Source organism: Melospiza georgiana, chromosome 2, assembly GCF_028018845.1.
Source record: "Melospiza georgiana isolate bMelGeo1 chromosome 2, bMelGeo1.pri, whole genome shotgun sequence".
In the NCBI taxonomy this organism is placed as follows: domain Eukaryota; kingdom Metazoa; phylum Chordata; class Aves; order Passeriformes; family Passerellidae; genus Melospiza; species Melospiza georgiana.
Genome location: NC_080431.1, coordinates 59,306,319 through 59,328,076, shown reverse-complemented (window position 1 = coordinate 59,328,076; position 21,758 = coordinate 59,306,319). Strand labels below are relative to the sequence as shown.

The 21,758-nt window shown below is 41.9% G+C and overlaps 1 protein-coding gene across 1 annotated transcript in view; it reads left to right on the top strand.

Annotated features, from left to right (window-relative positions):
• Positions 1 to 14,398: 14,398 nt before the first annotated feature.
• Positions 14,399 to 21,758, top strand: part of KL (klotho) — a 47,942-nt gene continuing 40,582 nt past the window's right edge. The window contains exon 1 of the mRNA XM_058045099.1: positions 14,399 to 15,202. Coding sequence (XP_057901082.1) covers positions 14,399 to 15,202 — 804 coding nt within the window. The remainder of the gene's footprint in view (positions 15,203 to 21,758) is intronic.

Genomic DNA, 21,758 nt, shown 5'->3' with positions numbered 1-21,758 from the left:
AGAATTAAAAAGCCATAATCTGTGTTTTAAATTGGTGGTGTGCATTCCATTCATAAAGAAGATGCACCAGTTAAAAATTCTCAGAAGACTGATGTCTGTTTGATAAAAGGGGACGGTAAAGAATAGAGAAATATTATTCTTTACACTGAGTCTTAGAGGCTTAGTATAAAGAATAAAAATAAGTTTATAAGAGGTTATTTAATGATTAATGACTACTATAAACATGTTACATAGCTACCGAAAATTGGTATATTGTATTCTGGGAGACAGCAAACAATGTTTTCAAAGCAACCTATCAGGCCTCATGATAGGATTTTGACTCTAAAGTAATAATTCTAATCTACTTAAAGCTATTTGTAATTGGATTTTAAATATAAAGTATGACCAGAAAAAAGATTAACATCATTATCTATAGCTATATCTAGTACAAACAACATAGTATGTCTGTGGACACTTTCATGTATAAGGAAATGAAAGCTTGATTGGAAATACTTGAAAAGTGTTCTTGCTTTGCTTCAAAATGAACTCTGGACTTTCTACATTAATCAGACAGAAACCAAGCAGACAAAAGAATTTGAAGTATTGCAGTGGGGAAGGGCTTTCAGCTGTTATCAGTATGAAGACATTAATGTGAAGGTCAGGTGTTCCCACAAAGCAAGGTACAAAAATCACACCTGTCATGACAGCTTGTAATGGGAAACAAAGCATTAAATAGGCAGAAATCCATTCATGGCAGTATAATTGCAAAAGGTATTTTTGCAGCACAGAAAGAAAGTGTGGGTGACCCTTCTCCACTAGGCATGAGGCTTCATGTTTTGTCATAAATTCCATTACGATTTTCATGTTTAATTTCTGTCTATATGTATTTTTCAAGGGGGGTGGCTACATTGCAAATGGATGGATGATAATTCAAAGAGTGTGACTTACAGTTTGTTATATTCTTTACAAAAGGCACATGTATACTTAGATTATGCTATCTCCTCTTGTGCCTGGCCATACAAGATAACACAGTTGTTAAGCAAGTCACATTTATTATCTTGCTACAGCATGTTCTTTTATTGCAATGGCATGCTTACTTAGCAATTCTGGATACCTGGAGAAAATCTGAAATGGCTGAATTCCTGCCAAGAGATAAGATATGAGAAAACAAAAGCCTCTTATTTTTACAGATTACAGAGTGTTTCTCTAGAATGTATCTATGCTTTCATCATCAGTCACTCCCTTGGAAAGATGAAATAGTTTTCCCTTCTTGAGTGTCTTCTTCATTTGTAGTCCTTTATATAATTGGAATACCATGTTCTGACGGTGTCTGCTGCCAAGCGTATTTTCCTTGCATACTGTGTCTGGCTGCAGTCACAAGATGCAATTGGAAATAAAATGGGAGAAGGCAAGGCAGATCATTGAATCTGGTCTGCTATTATCTGACCAGAGACGTGAGTGCCCTTCAGTTTCTTTTCTTGTATGTTGGTGCTATCGTCACATTGGATCTCTGGCAACGACACTGCACATGTGAGTCATGACCACTGGGCTGCAAAGCAAACCTCATTTTCTCACTCTCTTGCTTCTAGATGAAAAACAACTCATCCCAGCACAGCTGGGTGAAAGGAGTACTTTCCTTGAGGGTAGAAAACAGATCTTCAGGCAGAGTCATGCACATCCAGAAATCTCAGTCTTCCCCATAGCTAGATAAATGAGCCAAGCTAGAAGGTTGTTGTGACTTAGGCTTCTCTACTTTGATTTTTTGATGTGAAAATTCCATCTGTATCAAAGCTGGCATGTACATTTCCATAAAAAAAAACCTGCAGTTTTGATGAAGCTTCATTTTCCAACCAAAAATAGTTTCTGTTGGAAAATTCCCAACATACCCTATAGAATCCCATTTGGATGACAAACTCACTAAGATAAAATCACCTTAATAATAACTTAGGGTTTAATACACATTCACCAGCAAGGAAGGCTAATCCTCAGAAATGTTCAGCAGTCATTTACAGAACACTGTGCCTCATCCATCTGACTTATTTTTGAACTAGTCTTCTTAACTTGGATATTTAATGAGATCCTTTCTGTAGCATCATTAAGATCTTGTGCTCTGAAGACAAATCTCTGTTGGAAGCGACTGATAACCACTGCAACAACTTGTATTATTGTAGTGCCTTTCATCTCTTTCCAAAGCTTTCACATTCACATTGATGACATCTTCACCTTCCCTTCTTCCCCCTGTGTGCCAAGAAAAACTTTAGGTGAAAATCAAAATGATTATAGATTAGGGATTTTAAAGAAGCAATTTAATAATGTTAATGACAGACAGTATGCTATATGCTAGCAGCTCAAGTACTGTCAAGTTTTGGGGGCTTAAAGACAAATTCTTTTTTGTGAGAAAGGTAGGTAAACTTTGCAAATCTAAGGCATGGGAATAAAAGAAGCAATGCTCTACTGTATAATTGTGATCTAAAGTTACCACCATTTAGCACCAGTTTTATCACCAGTGTTTAGAAATACATCATGCATGTATGTACACACTGAATTTCTTCCCTATCTAGTTGACAGTCATGTAACTTTCTCAGAAGTGAGAGGATTAGGAATGTTTGTAAACTTGTCTGAGACATGGTAACTACACTATTCATTTAGATCATGAATATACAATACATTAACTGCTATAAATTTTTCTCCTTCTGTTAACATATGTGAATCAGAGCTCTTGTTTACACTCCTGAGCCCACCAGCAAACATTTCATGGAATCAACAATATGCAGCTGCCAAGCTGGCCTGACAATAACTTTTCTTATACCTTCCTTCCCTTGCAGTTCCTGGCACAATGAGTCCCCTTGGCCTTATGTAGATCAATACTATCCCACTTGACAAGAAGCAGTCAAGAGATTTTCATCCTTGATGTTTCTGAATTTGGGAAATTCAGTCACTCTGTGCAGGTTGGCATCACACAAAGTATCAAAGTGGAGCGGAACAGAGTAAAGGGTTTCACATCACAGCAATAACAATGGTAGGTCTGTGTGTGGGGTGTTATCCCTTAGGCAGCAGTATGAACATAGAATCATAGAACTATTTAGTTTGGCAAAGATCTTTAAGAACATTAAGTCCAGCCATTAACCAGCACTGCCAAGTCTACCACTAAGCCATGTCCCTCAGTGCCACATCCACATGTTTTTTTAACAGCTCTAGGGATGGTGACTTAACCATTTCCCTAGGCAGCCTGTTCCACTGCTTAACAACCCTTTCAGTAAAGAAATTTTTCCTAATATCCAATGTAAACTCCCCTGATGCAATCTGAGGCCATTTCAATTGGTAAAACAAAGTACAACAGCTGGTTAAAAGCTGGAAAGAGAAATTTGTAAGGACTTACATGGAAGTTTATACCAACTTTCAGAAATCTGCACAGAATTTTGTGTACGTACAGATGTGTCCTCTGAATACAAGCTGGTAGGAAAGCAGGCTAGATAAGCTATGGAGATGTTTCGCCAGTTATTGCTGCATGTGTAGACTAAAAAAAAAAAAAAAAATAAATTAAATCCTTGTACCAAACAGAAAGAGCTAATTGCACTTTTAGTCACTTTCATGCTGCTGAAGAAAAGTGAATAGAAGAGATGGATTCCTGTGCCTAGGGCTAAGCAGCACCATTTGGCTCAGGTCTGCAGTGGTTGTGGCTACTCCCCTTTGCAGCATATTTGTTTTGCAGAGAGTTGTGCAAAAGAGACAGAACAGCAGTTAAACAGAGTAGGGGATGAGTGTTCATTTACACCACAGTTCTCTTTTATTTATCAGTACAGTTGGACCTAACCAGTTAGGATAGTTTAGGACAGTGTAGCACTGGAAGGACCGCTTTTGTTTCATGCCCTATTTGGCTGCTGGATTTACTTTACTCAAACAGTGGGCCTGTGGATGAGCAAAACATTTCCTATGCCCAAATAGGAATAGAAATTAAAATCCTATGCAAAAATAAAATTGTCTCCTGCTTATGGGTTGTGTGTTGCCCCTGTCCTCCATGTCCTGTTCTCTGGCTCCATTTGAGTGCATCAGAGGAGGGGTTACTGGAAAAAGAGGTGCATGTGAGGAAGGAGAGAAGTGGTTGGATTATTAGTCACAAAATTTTTATTGCCTATGATTGAAAGAAGCAGGCTGCTCTTCTGAAACAGAAGGGCTGGGTGTTGATGGGGAAGAATTTGCTGCAGATGTACAATGGAAAGCTTCACCCTTGCCTTCTCCCTCTTAAGTGCAAGTCCCAGACTTTGGAGCTAGGAATTTTCTCCACAAGGCCTAATATGTGACCTCCTTGGTCCCTGGAGTAGCTGCAGTACTGACTACTGGGGTCAAGCACCTGGAGGAGGAGAAAGGGAAGGGAAGCCTTTCATTTAAGGCATGACAACTTCACAGTTGCATATACCAAACACACCTGAACAGACTGTTACTGCAGATCAGATAGCACTTATCACCAACCAGAGACCTTCTCATGCATCCATGTCTCCTGTTAAAGTGTAAAGATGCTTCTGTTGGTGAACTTAAATCTCATTTTAGAAGAGACACAAACTAAGCCACAATTAACATAGTTATTCCCATAGTAGAATTTTTACTAATATTACTATTACATTGTATATTAAAAAGATTTTGCTAAAAGACTTCATTCTTTTTATACTGCCTTAGTATCACAAAACCATAGACTGGTTTGGGTTGGAAGGGACCTTAATGATCACGTTGTAGGCGAAGCTGACACTCAAAGAAAGGCAGTCTTCCAGTTTACATATGTTTACAGTTAAGAGCCTCCTGAGCTCTTCTTTGAGTGGCCACCTCCTCGTGAGTATTTAGCTGATATTTGCTGTTGAGAGAGTTCACTCTGCAGCCCCATTTGATACTGCTCAAATGTAGGTCCAACGCAATGCTGGCCAAAGAAAGCCTAGAGAGTGATCTGAGAATAAAAATGGAAATCCTTAAACTAAGCTAAAACAGTAATGTGAAAGTAGGCAAGATGCTGCTGTGGAGTGCGATGTCCTTTCACAGTAGGAGAAGGGACTGTATCATATATAGTATGGTCTGGGGCTTAGGTGGAGAATGGGAACAGCACAGGATGCAGCTGAGCAATGATATGTGTGAAATGAGACACCTGATCTGTTTTGAGCACTGCAAAAGAGGAGTTAGAAATCAAAACACATCGTGTTAGTCCTGGGGAGCTACAAAGGGCCGTGTGAACACCTTGTTACAGGCAAACATGTAATGCCTCACCAGGCACATTATGTGTGTAAGGGGCGTGGTTTGAAGGCACCAAACCAGGCAGATTCTTTGGCACCAAACCAAGCCTGTCAGCAATTTTAAGAGGCAAGAGTAGTGCTGCAGTCTCTGGAGACCAAATCCACTGACCTCGTGGTCTTCCAGTACTGACTGCACTGACAGCTGTGAGATGGATCTGGAGGATGCCTGTAGCTTTGGGAATCATGCTCTCCCCGTGGTGTGAAATTTTGCTGAACTTTTTTTGGAGACACCTGCCTCACTTTGAAAAATCACATTTTCTGGCTTTCATTTGTGATCCTCAGGAAACTGCTGCTGGCCTGCTGAAATAATAATAGCAAACATTCTAAGACAAGCTTTGCACACTGCAGGCATTGACGCTCTGCCCTCACAGCGCATCCACTGTAAGGGAACATCCAGAAAAGCCCTTGCATACAAAGAGGGACTCTCAAGCAGCAATGAAAAATAGACATGAAAAATAAGTGGATGTATTTAGTAGACCACCTTCCTCAAATTTTCCAGCTTTTAAAGTTAAAAACCGATTTGAACTGAAGATAGGAATAATAAAGAGAAATGGGCACAGATACCTTCTTTTCAGTGAACATGTGTTTGTCAGTTGAAAGCCAGGCCTAGAAGAGCTTAAATGGTAAGTTAATAAAAAAAGACCAAATTAACTTTTCTTTGTATCTATGACTAAGTAACATAAATCAGACAGAAAAGTGCCATATCAACCTCTGTGACTACAAATTTCCCAAATGACACCTGATCTGACCACATGCCCCAGAAATTGCAGCTCACTCAATAGCTACTCCTCGGTACCTAACAGAGAAATTAGTCAGGAAAATACTTTCTACCCCACTTTCCTCACAAGAATCTTTTCCCTATTTCAGTCCAAAGAAGGAATTGCTTGATGATGCCTAACTGTAGTACATTAAAAAAAAAAAATCTAATAGATTTAAAAGTCACTGCTGCCTCCTATGAAGCAAGTTTCACAATGACAGGGCTTTGCTTCTCTCTCTAGGGGTGGATTGCCTCACTGTGTATATATAAATGATTTTTTGCTACAAGGAGTTTTTTTGTAATTTAAAAAAAAAAATGGTTTGGATGAAGACTACATGCACCATACTGGTAAGGGGGTACATTCTTCCAGCAAAGAATGCATTTGAACATAGTTACAGGGGCTGCATAACATTTTTTCCAAGCCGAATTTTTGCATGGGTTACATTCTGTATACATGTGAATGAATGTTGTAAATCAAGGATTTACACTTGGAAAATGCTTGCTTTAGAGGCAGCTCCAAACAGTAGATAACCTTCCTAGTGGCCCAACAATTCTAGAGAACATGCTTGCTTAACTTCCTTACATATAGCTCAAATATACATATATCAGAGCTTAATCAACCCTTCAGCCACAATTAGGGAGTTTCCTCACAGCCAATGAGAAAAAATACAAAATAGTTTTTTCTTTAGAATCCCTCAGATACTAATATTTTCTGGAGTTACCTGATGGATGAGGAGGACTGAAATACTGATGTGCCAATGTGTTACTTCATCGCTGTGGCACTTTTGTTACTTGTGCCTTCAGCTACCCACATTATAATTGTGGCATAGCTTGTCCCTCCTTATTAGATTGCTCATCCTTCTTTGATTTGCAGCAGATATGCACTGTAGGAGTGAATCAGAGAGGCTGGTGGAAATCTAATCACTGACCTCAAGAATATTCAAAATAGTCTCACAAACACTTAGTCTCAGAGAACTGAAGGCAGCGGTAGCACACATGGCTTTGCCCTAAATGGTTTGGTCTAAAGAAGGGGTTGTAAGTCCATCACTTAAATGGGGACAGCAACCTAAACAGAGTGGCTCTTGCTCAGGAAGAAGTATTAAGGTCCTAACACTGTTAAATCTTATCCTTTGCCTAATTTCACTCTAAGAAATAGATGGACATCTTATTGCTCAAAAGAATAGACCTCCTTGGATTTCAGATGAGGCTAAAGCAATCCATATATTAATGATAGAAGTAGATAGAATGATAGAAGTAGATAGAAGAAATATTATAAATGGTGTTAAGATAAAAATTTCTCTCAAAGTACTGGTAGAGTGAGATGTTTGAGATTCAGACACCCACATGCCTTCAAAAAGAGCTGGATGATGCAGAACTCACAGAAATCTGGCAATAGCAGATTGTGTAACTGGTGAGGCAAACAACCACTATGGTCAAGGCTCCCATCTTTACACATGACATTGGGTACCATTCTGAATGTATGCAATTGCCATTATGACTGGACATGGATCTCCCACATTTGGCTGACCACAGGAGGGTAGATGGTGTTTGACAGCCGTTGTGTCACCATATCATTTACCCAAAGCTGATAGATATGACACAAGATCTATATGTGATTTGTATTGTTTTGGAACATTAAGTGGAAGACAAGTGGGATATCTAGCCAGAAGTAATTTCAACCATAGTAGGCAGATGAAACCAGCCCTCTGTGCAATATCAGCAACTCTGATTGGATGTGCCAGATGCCATGAGCTGGCTGCTGGAGATGGGACCAGGCATACATGTTTGGGCAGGTGAATTTCCTTGGTGTTTACTTTAGGCTGAGCTGAATCACTCTCTAAACTGCACATATTACACTGCTTAGATCTCCTTGAACTGCCAAAGGCTTGATTCAGTCGCCTGAACGCAGGCTTCTTTTGAGATGCCCTGAGACCCCCGGACATTAGCATGGAATTACCAAAGTATTGGGTTTTTATGGCAAGGTTTTGGTAGCAGGGGTGGTTTCTGTGAGAACTACCAGAAGCTTCCTACATGTTCAACAGAGCAAATGCAGATGGCTACAAGATGGACCTGGCACTGACCAAGCCAAGCCCATCAGTAATGTATGTAGAGCTCTTGCAACTACAGATTTAAGAAGGAGAAAAGTTAATGTGAAGGAGCAATTGCAGCTGGAGAGAGGAGAAGGAATATGTGAGGGGAATATGTGAAAGGAACAGCCTTGCAGACCAGGGTCAGTGGAGAAGAAGGAGGATGGTCTTCAGGCACTGGAACTGAAATTCCCCAGCAGCCTGTGGTGAAGACCATTTGGAGGGCCAGCTGTGCCCCTGCAGCCCATGGAGGTCCACGGGGAAGCAGAGATCCACCAACAGCCCATGGAGGAGCCCATCCAGAGCAAGTTTCCTGGCAGGACCCCACAGGAGACCCATGCTGGAGCAACCTGTTCCTGGAGGATTGCACCCCATGGAAGGGACCCATGTTGGAGCAATTAATGCAGAACTACAGTCCATGGGAAAGATTCACATTGGAGAAGTTCACGGAGGACTATCTCCCATGGGCAGGACTCCCCATTGGATTAGGGTAACTGCATGAGGAGTCCTCTCCCTCAGGAGGAAGGATCAGCAGAGAAATTGTATGATGAACTGACCATGAACTTCTCATTACTTGGCTGCAAAGTAAGGTACAAACCTTAAATTTCATTGCTGCAAGCCTACTTTGGAAATTATCAGACCTTCAGTTATTGAAGCAGGTAGCAGCTGTGAAGAAATGCTTAATGCAAAATGATTACTGGCCATGCATCCATGCTTTCATATCTCAGAGGTGAAGTTAATTGCAATAATTGTCAAGGTTTGGGTTTTTGTTTTTTCTTCTTTTATTAGAAGGGTCTACTTTGCAAGTCTGGACTGTTGCAGCTTACTCTGTCTTGGTTGGCCTAATCTGGTTAACTCCTCAACCACATTTAAAGAGGCAGACCCTGTGTAACTGTGCATATTTAATGTTTTGGTAATAAATGTCTTGACTCCCTGGTGGTTTTGAGCCAATCTTGGAAACAAGAGGAGTAAACCCTTGGTAGAGTAACTGGAAATGGCTCCCAAGTACATTTAGGTTAGTAGACAGCAGCTCTAAAAGACTAAACGACTTCTCAGCTGGCTATAAGTCACATTTCAGTACTACACACTTCATACAGAAGTAAGTTTTTGCTCTCCAATTGAAGTTGATTTTGTGTAACATAATAAGTTGTGTTTATTAAAGAACATCATATAACTGTTGCCCTGAAAAATGTTTATGCATTTGCAGCCAGCGTTGCCTGTGCATTTAGTGATGCAGCAGCTTAGTGCAATATATTTTCAATTACTAGTTTACAAAGTTTCATCTCAGTTCAGTTCAATGTGATATAACTCTTAACTGCAGAAGAGTCATTTAGGCAGAAAAATCTTACAAAGAATTAAAATTCTACAGTAGTTTTTAAAACCAATCCTATTTCTTTGTAAGCCAGTTTTTGCCTTGTAGTAAATGAGACCAATATTTTAATGAGCTGAAACCAACAAGAAATAAGTATCTGAACTGCATTGTCATTCAAGTTCTTATTGAAATACAAACTTAGCAAGTACAGGAGTAATTCTTATCAATTTACCTACAGAAAGTGATCTAAAAATATGATGATAGAAGCAATTTTGCAACACATTCTTCCCTCACTGAATTTAATGCATAAAAAATTCAACTTTCATGTATGTAAAACTCAGCATTGCATTTTCATTTTTGAATAGTAGCATTTTTTATTTCTTCATTTAAGTCCCCATGGATCTTTCTTTTCATAGATGATGTGGCATTTTGGCAGAAGTTTTAAAATACTGGGAATTTGAAGAGTGAAAAGAAAGGCTTCAGTTGTGCCTGAACTGAAGAGATAGGATGACTGTATATGAAAAGTCACCATACATGTCTCCAGAGTGCTATCAGCTCCAGACTAAGACACAGGATTCAAGTTTTTGAGCCATCCTGTGGAGACTGAATGAAATTGGTTCCAAAATTATAACAATGTATCACAAAAAGAAATTAAAACAGCAGTGAGAAGAATAGAATTATTTTTCTGGTCCTTCTTATACTGCATCACAGACCACAGACCAGAATTTTCACTGGTGTGCAGCTCTTAGGGTTGGCATCCATTTCTTCCAGATCCCTCATCTAAATTATTAAATCTATTTCACCCTTGTGAGTGATCTAGTCACTCTGCTTTTCAGGATTTTCTACCCTAAAAGAGCCAAAATTCATTAGACAACTTCCTTTTTGGCCTGTAATTTTCTTGGGCACCCCCCATTACTTGTTCATACACGCTCAGCAGACCCTATGGAAATGCATCTATTTCTCCAGCCACTGCAATCAGGGTTCCACTCCCATCTAAAAACCAGCTGAAGCCTGTGGCTCATGAGCTGCATGGCTGGAGTCAGCAAGGGGCACTTCTGTCCTTTCTCTTCTCCCTCAGCTCTGAACTCCTCTTGCCAGACAAATCTGTATCTCCTGCCCAGGATTGGAAGAGCAAGGCTGCATCCACCTCTTCAATACTTCCCTTCTTAGGAGAGAGGCAACTTCTTTTCCCTTGTATCTTTGCCCATCCCTTCTTTCACCCATTCATAAGGCACTTTGGAAACAGGGAGATCATTTACAAACTAGAGTGTCCCTGATTCAGAAAAGGGCATTGGAAAAAAGTGGAGTGGAGAGTGACGTGGTATTTACTGATAAAAGAGAGGAGCCTTCAACATCTTCCCAAGCATTCCACAGCACTGCATTTATTTCATCAGCAGGTTTATTTTGGACCTGACAACACCCTGTTTCTAATTTCAATACAATGAGTTACTAGCTGTCTCTAAGGTAATTCTGAATGTACAGTGAACACATTTTAAGAAGTGTGATCATGTGAGAAAGAAGGAACAGGTATGGAAGGCTGCATTTTTTCAAGGAAACTGGGCTTGCAAGAGAAAGAGCTTATTTGCCTCATAGTCTGTGGTGTTTGGGCAGGAATGAAGAAGGTAAATCTAGAATGCTGTTGGACACCTTTCCACTGGAAACAGCTATTGATGAGGAAGTGGAAGTAAAATTTCACAGCTCAGCAGTTTGCATTTAACAGACAGAACAAAGAAGTAGTAATGCAGCGATGTCAGAAGCAGAGAAAACTCTCAAATCTAAATCAGGTGGTGATTTTTTTAAGCAGTTTTTCCAAGTGTTAGCAAATACTTTTGTGTCCCGAGATGAAATGCTAAGACTGCAAAATCTACTACTTAAGGCTATTCTCAACTGGCTGTATGCATTTGGAAGTATGTTTGTGAACAGAGAAGGGGCATTAAAACAAGAGATGGTGGTTTTAGGCACTGAGACCACTTGTTCCACCACTGCTACTGTTGTACAGCTTCTGGCTCTTCTCTGGAGACCTTAAAATGATAAAGGGGTTTGCTGCATTGAAGCATGGTTATTACCTCAGGGGAAGCTGTTAAATCAATCTAAAGCAGTAATAGAGTTATTTTACCTAAAATTAAGTATCCCAGAAGATTCAGCCCCTTTGGGATATAAATGCTCTGCTCAGTCAGAACACTGTCGAGTTTGATTGCATGCACTGCCTCTATAGCTAGCAAAGAAAATCTCAGCACAGCCTGAAGGAAGATTATAAATGACACAGTACTACACTTTATACATATTATCAGAAGTTGAATGTTCAGTAATCACCAATACAAAGAAGCTGAAAGTCAAATCCTGATCTGGGACAGAATTGAAAGTGTGCTTGCTCAGCACCATGGATACAATGGAGCCACACTTTGAACTCAAGGAGCAACAAGGGAGACCTGGATGTCTGCAAGTGTTTGGCTGACCTTTCTGCATGGTTAATATTGCACAGAGTTTGTTAGGCTGTCCGCTAGAAAAAAAAAATTGGCTCAGAGCAGTTAGCAATTGTGTTGTCCTAAGACATAAAAACAAGCTTTCTAAGAAAAAAAACCAAAACAACACATGGAACTGGAGGCCACAATGCACATTTTCTGTCATTTACACACACACACACACACACACAAAGCTTTCATCTGGCAGACATGCAGGTAAAATGACAGGTGAAATGACAGCTTTGTGCCAACAGCTTATGGTGAGATTTTGTCCCAAAAAAATGAGCTTCGTGCTTCGGGAGTACAGTCCACTGTATCCTGACAGGTTTTGGATAATGTAGCCTTCTTCAGAAGTTGTCTAGACTGACTTAGATTAACACCATAAGGACATTTCTTTTCCTTGACTGTTGACAGGCTCTGGAAGTAACAAGTAACAACTGAAGGAGCTTCAGTTCAGTGTCTACTTATTGGTGTTGCCAAAGTATAAATAGGATTGGTCTAGGTTTTAGTTAATAATTACCACATGAAAAAAGAATATACCATGATGTATTTCAAAATCTCTTGTTTCCCTATATACTCAATGATATTTTTTTCCTTAAATACTAGCAATAGACTTAACATCACTAATATCCTGATTTAGGTGATGGCACTTCTGAGACATGCCTCTACATCCCTATTTTTAAAATACTTTGTCAGCAAAATCCAGTGAAGACATTATGCTTCCTTGAAATCAGGTCTGCAGCTGAACAGGAGGCTAGTTCTCCACTCCTTGCACAGGGACAATTGCAGCAATGCCCCAGTGCACTTATCAATTAATCTTCAGTTTCTTCAAGTAACTTGCAAGTGATGCCAACACCTTTTTCTGTTGTTGTATCCGAAGCTGTCATTTACTCACACTGTAATTGAACGTCAGCACCTTCTCAGACTGTATCCTAAACTCACTCCTGGAAGCAGCCTTGGTTCTGGGCCTGCCACCTCCTGTTCCTGCCCTACAAACTTCCTCCTTTAGGGAAGGGCTGTCGATGGTCCCCTGGACTGTTGAGATCCCCATCCCCCTAATATGGCAATTAATTAGCTGCCACAGTGAAAGACTAATTCCAATTCTGTCCTCTACATCTTTGATCTCTTTAAAAATAGCACAAATCAGTCTCCAAAACTGATCTGGATCAGTGCAGAAAAACTGGAAGTTGGAAGTTCTAGAAATGGGCACAGGCACAGCAAATACCCTGCCTGCATTTGGGAAAGGTGAGAGCCCATCCTGTGCACAAAAGGAAACCTTCATTAGTTCACAACTGGCATTTAAATCTATTGACTCATTATTAGCGATTATCTGTAATTTTTCCCTGAGGACGTTTATTTTCTAAAAATAAAATGAAATTATCTAAAGGCCTTCATTCAGTAGTTAAACAACAGCCTTATCTCCTGGGAACATCTCTCTGTGCCGAACAGCCTGTCTAGTAGACGTTTTTTATTCGTAGGCGTCCCAAATCCTGTTAAGAGTTCACATCACTGAATACCAGGTTCTGCAACGTGTTGGGCTGTTTCTGGCTGTGCCCTGGCTCCCGCCGCCGCCGGCAGCTCTCCCCGACGTTTGAATTGTTCTGTCCAAAGGAGACGCAAAGGGCAGTTTGAGACCTGCCTTTAAAGAGCACTCCACGCCTCATGCCTGCTCAGTTGGTTACTAAATGTACCTTAGTAATCAAACTTAACTCGATTTGTTTTCTCTCCGTAAAGATCTGTGAGGCATTTCTAACTGGAACTTGTTTTTTGTGCAGTAAGCAACCAAATGTACCAACCTCCTACTCCGGGAAAGAAAAGAGTTGTTACTGAGAGGTGACAGCCCATGAATTCCCGGGGAGGAGTGTGTCTGATGTCCTTGGACATCGAATTCTCTGCTACATGAGAGATCGCAGGTGCGATGTGTCTTGCTAGAGTACCACTACGGAAACACTGAGGAAAGAGAAAAGCGTTTTTAGTTCCTCGCTTTCCCCCCAGCCCAGCCCCGTGATCGCTTCCCCCTCCCCGGTCCGCCGCTGCCCCACGGACTCCCCAACGGCGGCACTGCAGCGGGGCACGGGAGGGGGCCACGCTCATCCCCTCAGAGGGGACGGATTCGGCCATCGAGTCTCTCCGCGGGCTCCCCCGATGGGAAGAAAGGCGGCAGGAGAGCGGCGAGGGTCCCGCTTCCGAGGGAACACCGGCGGGGTGCGGGGGCCCGGCGGGGCGGGCGAAGGGCTGCGGCACGCCGCCTGCCGCCCGCGGACCGGGATCTCTCCCTTTGAGGGGCAGTGGGGGTACCTACGGACACCCTGAGGGGGTGACAGAGTCCACCTCTCCCCGAGGCGCCCACGCCCCGGCTTCCTCCCTTTCCTCCCCGCCCGCCCCGTCTCACGCCCTGGCTCCCGCCCCCGGCGGCAGCTCTCCCCGATGGAACCGGCTGGGAAGGATGCAGACGGCAGCTCCGAGGTAATTATTAATGGCCGTGCCCACCGGGGCGGGAAGGGGGGGGCGCAAGGTGAGATAAAATGGGGCGGCGGGGAGCTGGGAGGCGGGAGCTGCTGTCGCGGAGCCCCGCCGGGAGCATGGCCCTCGCCGCGTCGCTGCTGCCAGCGCTGCTGCTGCTCTTGGGGCGGCCGGGGCTGGGAGCGCCGGGGCAGGGCGCGGGCACCTGGTCCCGCTTCGCCCGGCTGCCCTACCCGCAGGACCAGCTCTTCCTCCACGACACCTTCCCCGACGGCTTCCTCTGGGGCGCGGGCAGCGCCGCCTACCAGACGGAGGGCGGCTGGCGCCAGGGCGGCAAGGGCGCGTCCGTCTGGGACACCTTCGCCCACCGCCCGGCCACGCCGTCGGGGGCCGCCCCGCCGGGGCCCGTGGGCGGCGACGTGGCCAGCGACAGCTACAACAACCTGTTCCGCGACGTCGAGGCGCTGCGGCGCCTGGGGGTCTCGCACTACCGCTTCTCGCTCTCCTGGGCCCGGCTGCTGCCCAACGGGACGGCGCCGCCCAACCCCGCCGGGCTGGCGCACTACGGGCAGCTGCTGGCCCGCCTGCGAGAGCTGGGCGTCGAGCCCGTGGTCACCCTCTACCACTGGGACCTGCCGCAGGCCCTGCAGGACGCCTTCGGCGGCTGGGCCAGTCCCGTCCTGCCCGGGCTCTTCCGCGACTACGCCGAGCTGTGCTTCCGGCACTTCGGCGGGCAGGTGCGCTACTGGCTGACCATGGACAACCCGTACGTGGTGGCCTGGCACGGCTACGGCACGGGGCGGCTGCCGCCCGGCGTGCGGGGAGGCCCGCGCCTGGCCTACCTGGCCGCCCACCACCTGCTGCAGGTAAATGGCGCCAAGCGGCCCCGGCGGCTCCTCGGCCGTGCCAAGGTGCCGGGGCGCAGGCCGAGCTCAGCCCGCCTCGCCGGCACACCTGTCCCTTGGTCCGACACCGGCATGGAACACAAATCCGTGTGCCCGACACAGTGCGGGCAGCAGGCCTGTAGGCAAAGAGGCAAAACTCTTGGTGTAAGGCAGGAGACTGAGCTACTCACACCAGCGACTGAGTTGGTGGAGAGTTAAAGAGCTCTGTTTTGCAGAAATGTCCGTTTCTACCCGCAGCAGTTCAGTTGCCATTCTGGGTGGGTGAGGGTCTGCAGACCCTGGGCTGTGACACTCCAGTGCTGCCTTTCTAAGGTGGAAGTGCTTAATAATACTATAAAGGGAATTAGCATATTTGATAAAAAAGGCTTACTGAATTAACAGAGATGGTAGAGATGGCCAATATGTCAAACAGAGACGTTGTCTTGACAAAGTATGATGGTTTTTTGAGTGTGAGCACTTTTTTGGTGAAAGAGACCCTTAATCTCCCAGTTAGTCTTGTAAGTGGCAATAGTAGTTTGCTGTACTTAATTTTTATTCTCTGTATCACTATTGTAGTATTTGCTAGGAGCAACCCGTGGAGATTTTCAGGGAGAATTAAGGAGAAGTGTATATCCTTCCAATGACAGGAGAAAGGATTCCTAACTGGAATGGGGTGGTCATTTAGGCATGATCTCTTATACTTTAATATACATTTACATTTCTGCTAATATCTGTCTGCTCAGCACACACTTACTGGCAAGAGTTGTATCCTAATGAACATTGTGTATTAGATGTAGGCATGAAGAAAACATCCAATGCGTGCCTTATTTGACCTTTTTCCACTTTCCTGTATTACTTCTACATTCTTTAATGCTACATATAAGTCAGAGGGAAAATAGAGATGGAGAATATGTGGGTAAAATTTCAGGTTAATTTCCTCGTCCTGAAAACTTTAAGCTCTTCACATGTAGTTACCATGGTGTGTACTTGGCCGTGTTTCATGCTTGAGTATATCCTGCATCACCATAGTACCAGAGTCCCTCATAATCTCAAGCCTGTGCTTCTTCTCTTAAAAACTTTGTGAAGGAAGATACTTTTCTATTTAATAAATGAGAAGCTGAGGCACAGTCTTGGCCACACCATATCAAAAGTGTAATTTATCCAGTAAGGTCTACCAATACCTGCTTTAGTGGCAGAACTGTAGTATTTAGTTTTGTCCCAGTGACTGTCAGTCAGGGTTTGCACATGAGTGAACATTTCTTTTTATGTGCAGTGGAAGGCAGCAAGACACCACTTTGTCCCCCCTACATTTTATGGAAGAGGAGCAGAAACACAGATGCAGTTAAGAGCCAAAGTGGCCACTGGTTGTTAGTGCCCTTTTCTTGGCATGTGATCTTTGTAGCATATTGGTCATTATACTTCCAGCTCTTCTACAAGTATATTCCTTGATCTCAAATGACCTGCAGAGAAAATCAGGGACATAGATTATGTTTAGAGAAGCTCACATCCCTGACTTCTCCAGTAAGAGTCTTCATGGAGGCAGAGGTAGAGCCTAGCTCTTCAGCACAGAGAAGTGAACAGCTTTCATCTGTGTCTCTTTCTCCTTTTTACTTCTCTGTAGCGTATTATTATTAGACCTTTCAACTTGTGCAAGCAGTGAAGTAGGAGGAAGCTACATAGTATGGCTTGATATCCATATCAGACTGTGCATTTGTCTAAGAAAAGTTTGAAGTTCTACCAATGATGGTAAAGAGAGAATTACGTTTCACATAGAAATTAAAGTGTCTTACCCAAGTCTAGAGTGATTGAGTTTGCAACTTGAATGCTGTTCTTTAATATGTGTCTGTGGGTTGTATGGTTTTATAGGTGAGTTTGGTCATTATTTGGGAGCATGCACGTCTTTGGTTTGTATCAGAAGGGTGCACAGCAGAACTGCTTTATCACATAAGCCGCAGGGTGTGTGCATCACTGGACAGTGTTGCTGGGAGATACAGTCCTCTTAGACCTACTGCAAAAGATATGGCTGAATCCTCTCATGCAAAGTCTACCCTTTTGCTCCTTATGTCATAAGATCTGGTCCCTGGTTTATTCTTAATCCTTTTTCCTTCTCTTTGCCATTCTTGTATTTTATTTTTTTTCCAGGGAAATGGAGTTTGCCGAACATGTTTAGTTTTTTTGAAGTTAGAATTTGTTGTCGTAATTGATTCTCAGCAAATGTGCAGACTAGCTCTTAATATGCATGATTTCTGACTTTTTTCCCCCTTATTTACAATATGCAGGTAAAGCTGGTGCCTTCTAATTTATTTTACTGGATTCTAATTATGTTAAAAAGCAAAATAATTTCCTGTAAGTTCTTTAAAATTCAACAGATATAAATGTGGATTTGGGGCTTTGTTTTTCTGAGCGACTTATTTATTATCTGAAGAAATAATCAAATAAGAGTTTGATTCAATTTAGGTTGTTCAATTCAGAGCTGGTGAAAACAGGGCAATGAAGTTTGATTTAAGTAATGATGTTTGAATTCAGCTTGAATGGATTTCATCATATTGTACTGAATTTTTTAATTGCCTCTCATTTTTCTGAACTTCCTTAAGGGAGTCATAACAGATGCTAAATTGACAGAGACACTTTTTTATAGACAGGACCAAATAAAAATAGTGTAAAAAACTTGTAAGGAAAAATTATTTTATTAATGCATTCTTAGTGTGCTCTTGAGGGAATGTTCATCAGTATTCAGTGAAAATTTCACCCTTTTTTAGTATTTCCACTGACACTTGTCGCTTTTGAGATGTCTAAGCCCTTCAGATGTGGTAATAAATGGAGGAAGCTGTTCATGTTTATTCACAAAATAAATGGAATGGATCAAGTATGTTTCATAAAAGTTGGCAATCTCTCAAGTCAACAGCCAGAAAATGTAATGCCAGCAATCTGTCATGTATATGATGCATCTCTTTTCTCCAAATAGGAGTTGAGAGAGGTCAGTGTATTATGTTCTGGTTTTTGCAAATGCGTTTTTTCATTAATGGTTCACAGTATGTTGTCTGAGTTGAACATACTTGGATTTACTCAATATAAACAGCATTTGCAGAAACAGAAGAACACGTTGTTTCCCTGAAGAAGTAAGTGGAACTGCTGCCTGGAAACCAGTCACATAGCAACAGACTGATTTCTATTCCAAAACTCTTTCCAAAACAGAAGGTAAGTACTCTCTTGTTGACCTTCAGTGCTAAACCTAATAAAGTGTCAGTAATTTCAGTGTAGGAGAGTGGTCTTTTCTTGGTGTGTATTGTTTATTTCAAAATTGAGGCAGCCCTCAAACTTTCACTCAGTGCAAATGGAATGATTTGGGATTTTCCTGAAAGTAACATAGCTCATCACAGTTGTCAAGGCATACCTAATTTTTAGAAAAAAGGAGGAATACTGCTAAGTAATAGTATTTTTTCCTATTCTTGCTTTCTTAAAGCATAATTCAAAGAAGAACAAAGAAGAAATTGATTCTTACTTGTGTTTGAGTATTTGTTGGGTGGTATATGTTTGCACTAGTGATTATTCTGCTCATTAATAATTTGAATCAGCTTTCTTTCAAATACCAAATTTGACAAAGAAGTGCAGACAAACTGTGGTGCAAGTTCAGATCTGATGCTGCAGTTTCCTGTGCCAGTAGCTGCCAAAAGTTAGACTATGTTCTCAAATTATATTAAAAGCTATAGCAAGTTTTTTTTTAAGTTTTAATCATGAAAAGGAAAAAAATGCAGTGAGTTTCATTTTAAAATGTGATAAACAGAGATATTGGGTTTCAAGAATACTTGTTTTATTAAAATTAGCTCCAAGATAGATTACATAACTTTGCTTTTGCCATTCCTACCTGATTGCATACATGTTTGCAAAAGGATTGTTGTTTTCAAATATTCCATTGTAACAAACATTGTAACAAAACCAAAAATTTTAGAGATTATAGGAAATCTTAGCAAAACTCAACAGGCAGGATCTGGAAAGATCACACCGGAGTGGCTGAAATTGAATGGAAGCAGAATTTGTTTGTTCTGTGTGGAAGAAAACCAGGTCAAGCCTGTAGGTGTGTTAAGTCCCACCTCAACTCTTTTGCTGTTCATTATGAGCTTGGAGATTTCTTGAGAGTCTCTTCTTTGTGAGGTTTTTTAGTGCTTGGCTGTATAGCTGTGAATCTTTGTAAATTCCATTGGCAGCCCCAAATCTGTGTTTTCATGTCTCATTTTGTGTCACCTGCCTGATTTCTAATCACTGTTGTAGCTGTTGCTGGAGGCACCTAGGTTTTATTTCTATTTCCTGTCCAAGGTAGCCCAGTATGCTGCTTTTTTAAATAGCAGTTGTGTATGCTTCCTTTTTAAATAGCTATTGTTCATGTTGGGCAGGGCTCTGCTCAATTCTGGGAAGATAATAATTGCTTGTTAACAGCAGTTTGATGCAGATAGGGGTGTTTAGATTGACAACATAGAATTTGCATCTGGTAAAATCTCACTGGGTACATGAGTTTAAAGCTCCTTGATACTGTTCCATTTTGCATTTCTAAAGCCTCATAAGGTGTGAGATATTCTTCGTTCTTCCCTTCAGCCCCTCTCCTCAAGCAGAAGGGATTCTGTATTGGTTGTAGTTTTGGGGATTCCAGAATGAAGCTTGTGGTAGAACTCATGTCACTCTGTATTCCTTTATGTTACAAGCTTTTCCAGTTTCCATTTCACCTTGTTTCTATGGTCAGTTTCCAGTACTTAAAGGTAGTTGATGGGCATAATTCCTAGCTGTACTTGGGACCTGGGAAATAAAACTAGTGAAACATCTATTGTAATTCAAGATAGTTCACCATTGTTTAGTGTCTGCATTTCCCTTTTGGCTGAAAGCTAGGAGCTCTTAGTGCTTTTTTCCTCTGATAGGTCTGGTGGAAACCTCTGTTCTGCAACCAGCAGCAGGTTGGAAGTGCAGAGTTTGTTCTTCCTTTTGAAAATGTTATTTTCTGTAAAGAAGAAATGCTGTGTCATGTAAGAGGAGATTATTTGGCTCATACTGTACCCATCTTCTAGAAGGTCAAATTCTGATTCTCTTGCTATGGTTGAAGTTGTGCTCAGCTTAGGTTTGTTCTCACACTTACTAACTAACTACTTACTAACAGCTTCTTCTTCCCAGTCTTCTCTGGGGAGCAAAATTTTTCCTCCATCTTTCATTATTTCTTAAACCAGTTAGAAGCAGTGAATATGTCAATACAGCTGATGGCAATGTCAGCAAGCAGTGACCATTAGGACAGGATGTAGGCATTTAGTCTTAATTATTTTGGTTATTGTGATGCATGATCCTTCTAACGTTGGGAGAAACGGGAAGGAGCAGATGTGTATGCTGACCCATCTGTAGTTTGCTTAACTCCAGTTGAAGAGTCCTGTGGCTTCCAGTTAGAAATTGGCAGAGTTCAAAGGCAGTTTGATAATCCTTGCAAATGAATGTGTGATTTGTGTGTTTGGTTGTTGCTGATGAACAGATGAAATGCTGAATTTAATCTGAAGGTCAGTGTTGGCAAAGTTGTAAAAAAGCCAAGAAGCCAGCAATCAAAGGAGTCTGCTTGTACAAACCTGAAGGTAAAGAAGTGTCCACAGGAGAATTTCTATTATTTTTTTTTTCACAAGATGGTAAAAATAAAGAGGAGGAAATTACAAAGACATGCTTCTGAAGAAGGAGAGGAGGTGACCTGTGCATACAAGTGTGAGGCCTGGTTGAATGGGGCTTTGGGCAACCTGGTGTACTGTGAGGTGTCCCTCCTGCCCACAGCATTGGGGTTGGAACTAGATGACTTTTAAGGTTCCTTCCAACCCAAGATATTCTATGGCAGGTTTTAGCAATTAAAGGATGTGTGTTACAGTTTTAAATATTAAATAAAAACTACTCATGCTTGCTTATTTGCCTGCCAAAGTAGATAGAAAAATACCATAGTCAAATCTGTGATTTTAGATTAAATCAGAAGAATGGAACAGAATAATATGGTTGTAGACAAAATCTTAAGATCCTTAGGAAATTACTGAAATGAACATTGGACAGATCTCTGAAGGAGAAGGTGACTCATTGGATATGACCATGAAAGAAGAGACTGGCTTCTGAAGAACCACTGAATTATTTCACATGAGAGAAGATGTGTCAGCAGAAAGAGAAGGTGAGTTGTCAAGAAGGAAAAATAACTAAGTACAGAAGGAGAAAGGGATAATTGGCCATGGCAAGAGACTGGAGCCTTTAGTAAAATGGGATGAGTAGAAGATAACGATAATAAAGAAGGGAAGGAATTAGACTCACACTGTTGCTCTCTGTAAATACTCCTGTGTTGCAGAATTTTGCTCAGAAATGGCTTATAGAGTTTTGTTCAGACATGCCATAATCATATACAGTTGATGGAAAAGTAAAAGGCAGCTGTGAGGAGCAAATTCTCAAAGCCTGTTTCTGTGAACAACAGAAGTTCTCAGGTTGTTTTTTAATAACAAGTAAATATCTTGTCCTTGGATAAGTTTTGGGAAAGCAAAAGTGACAA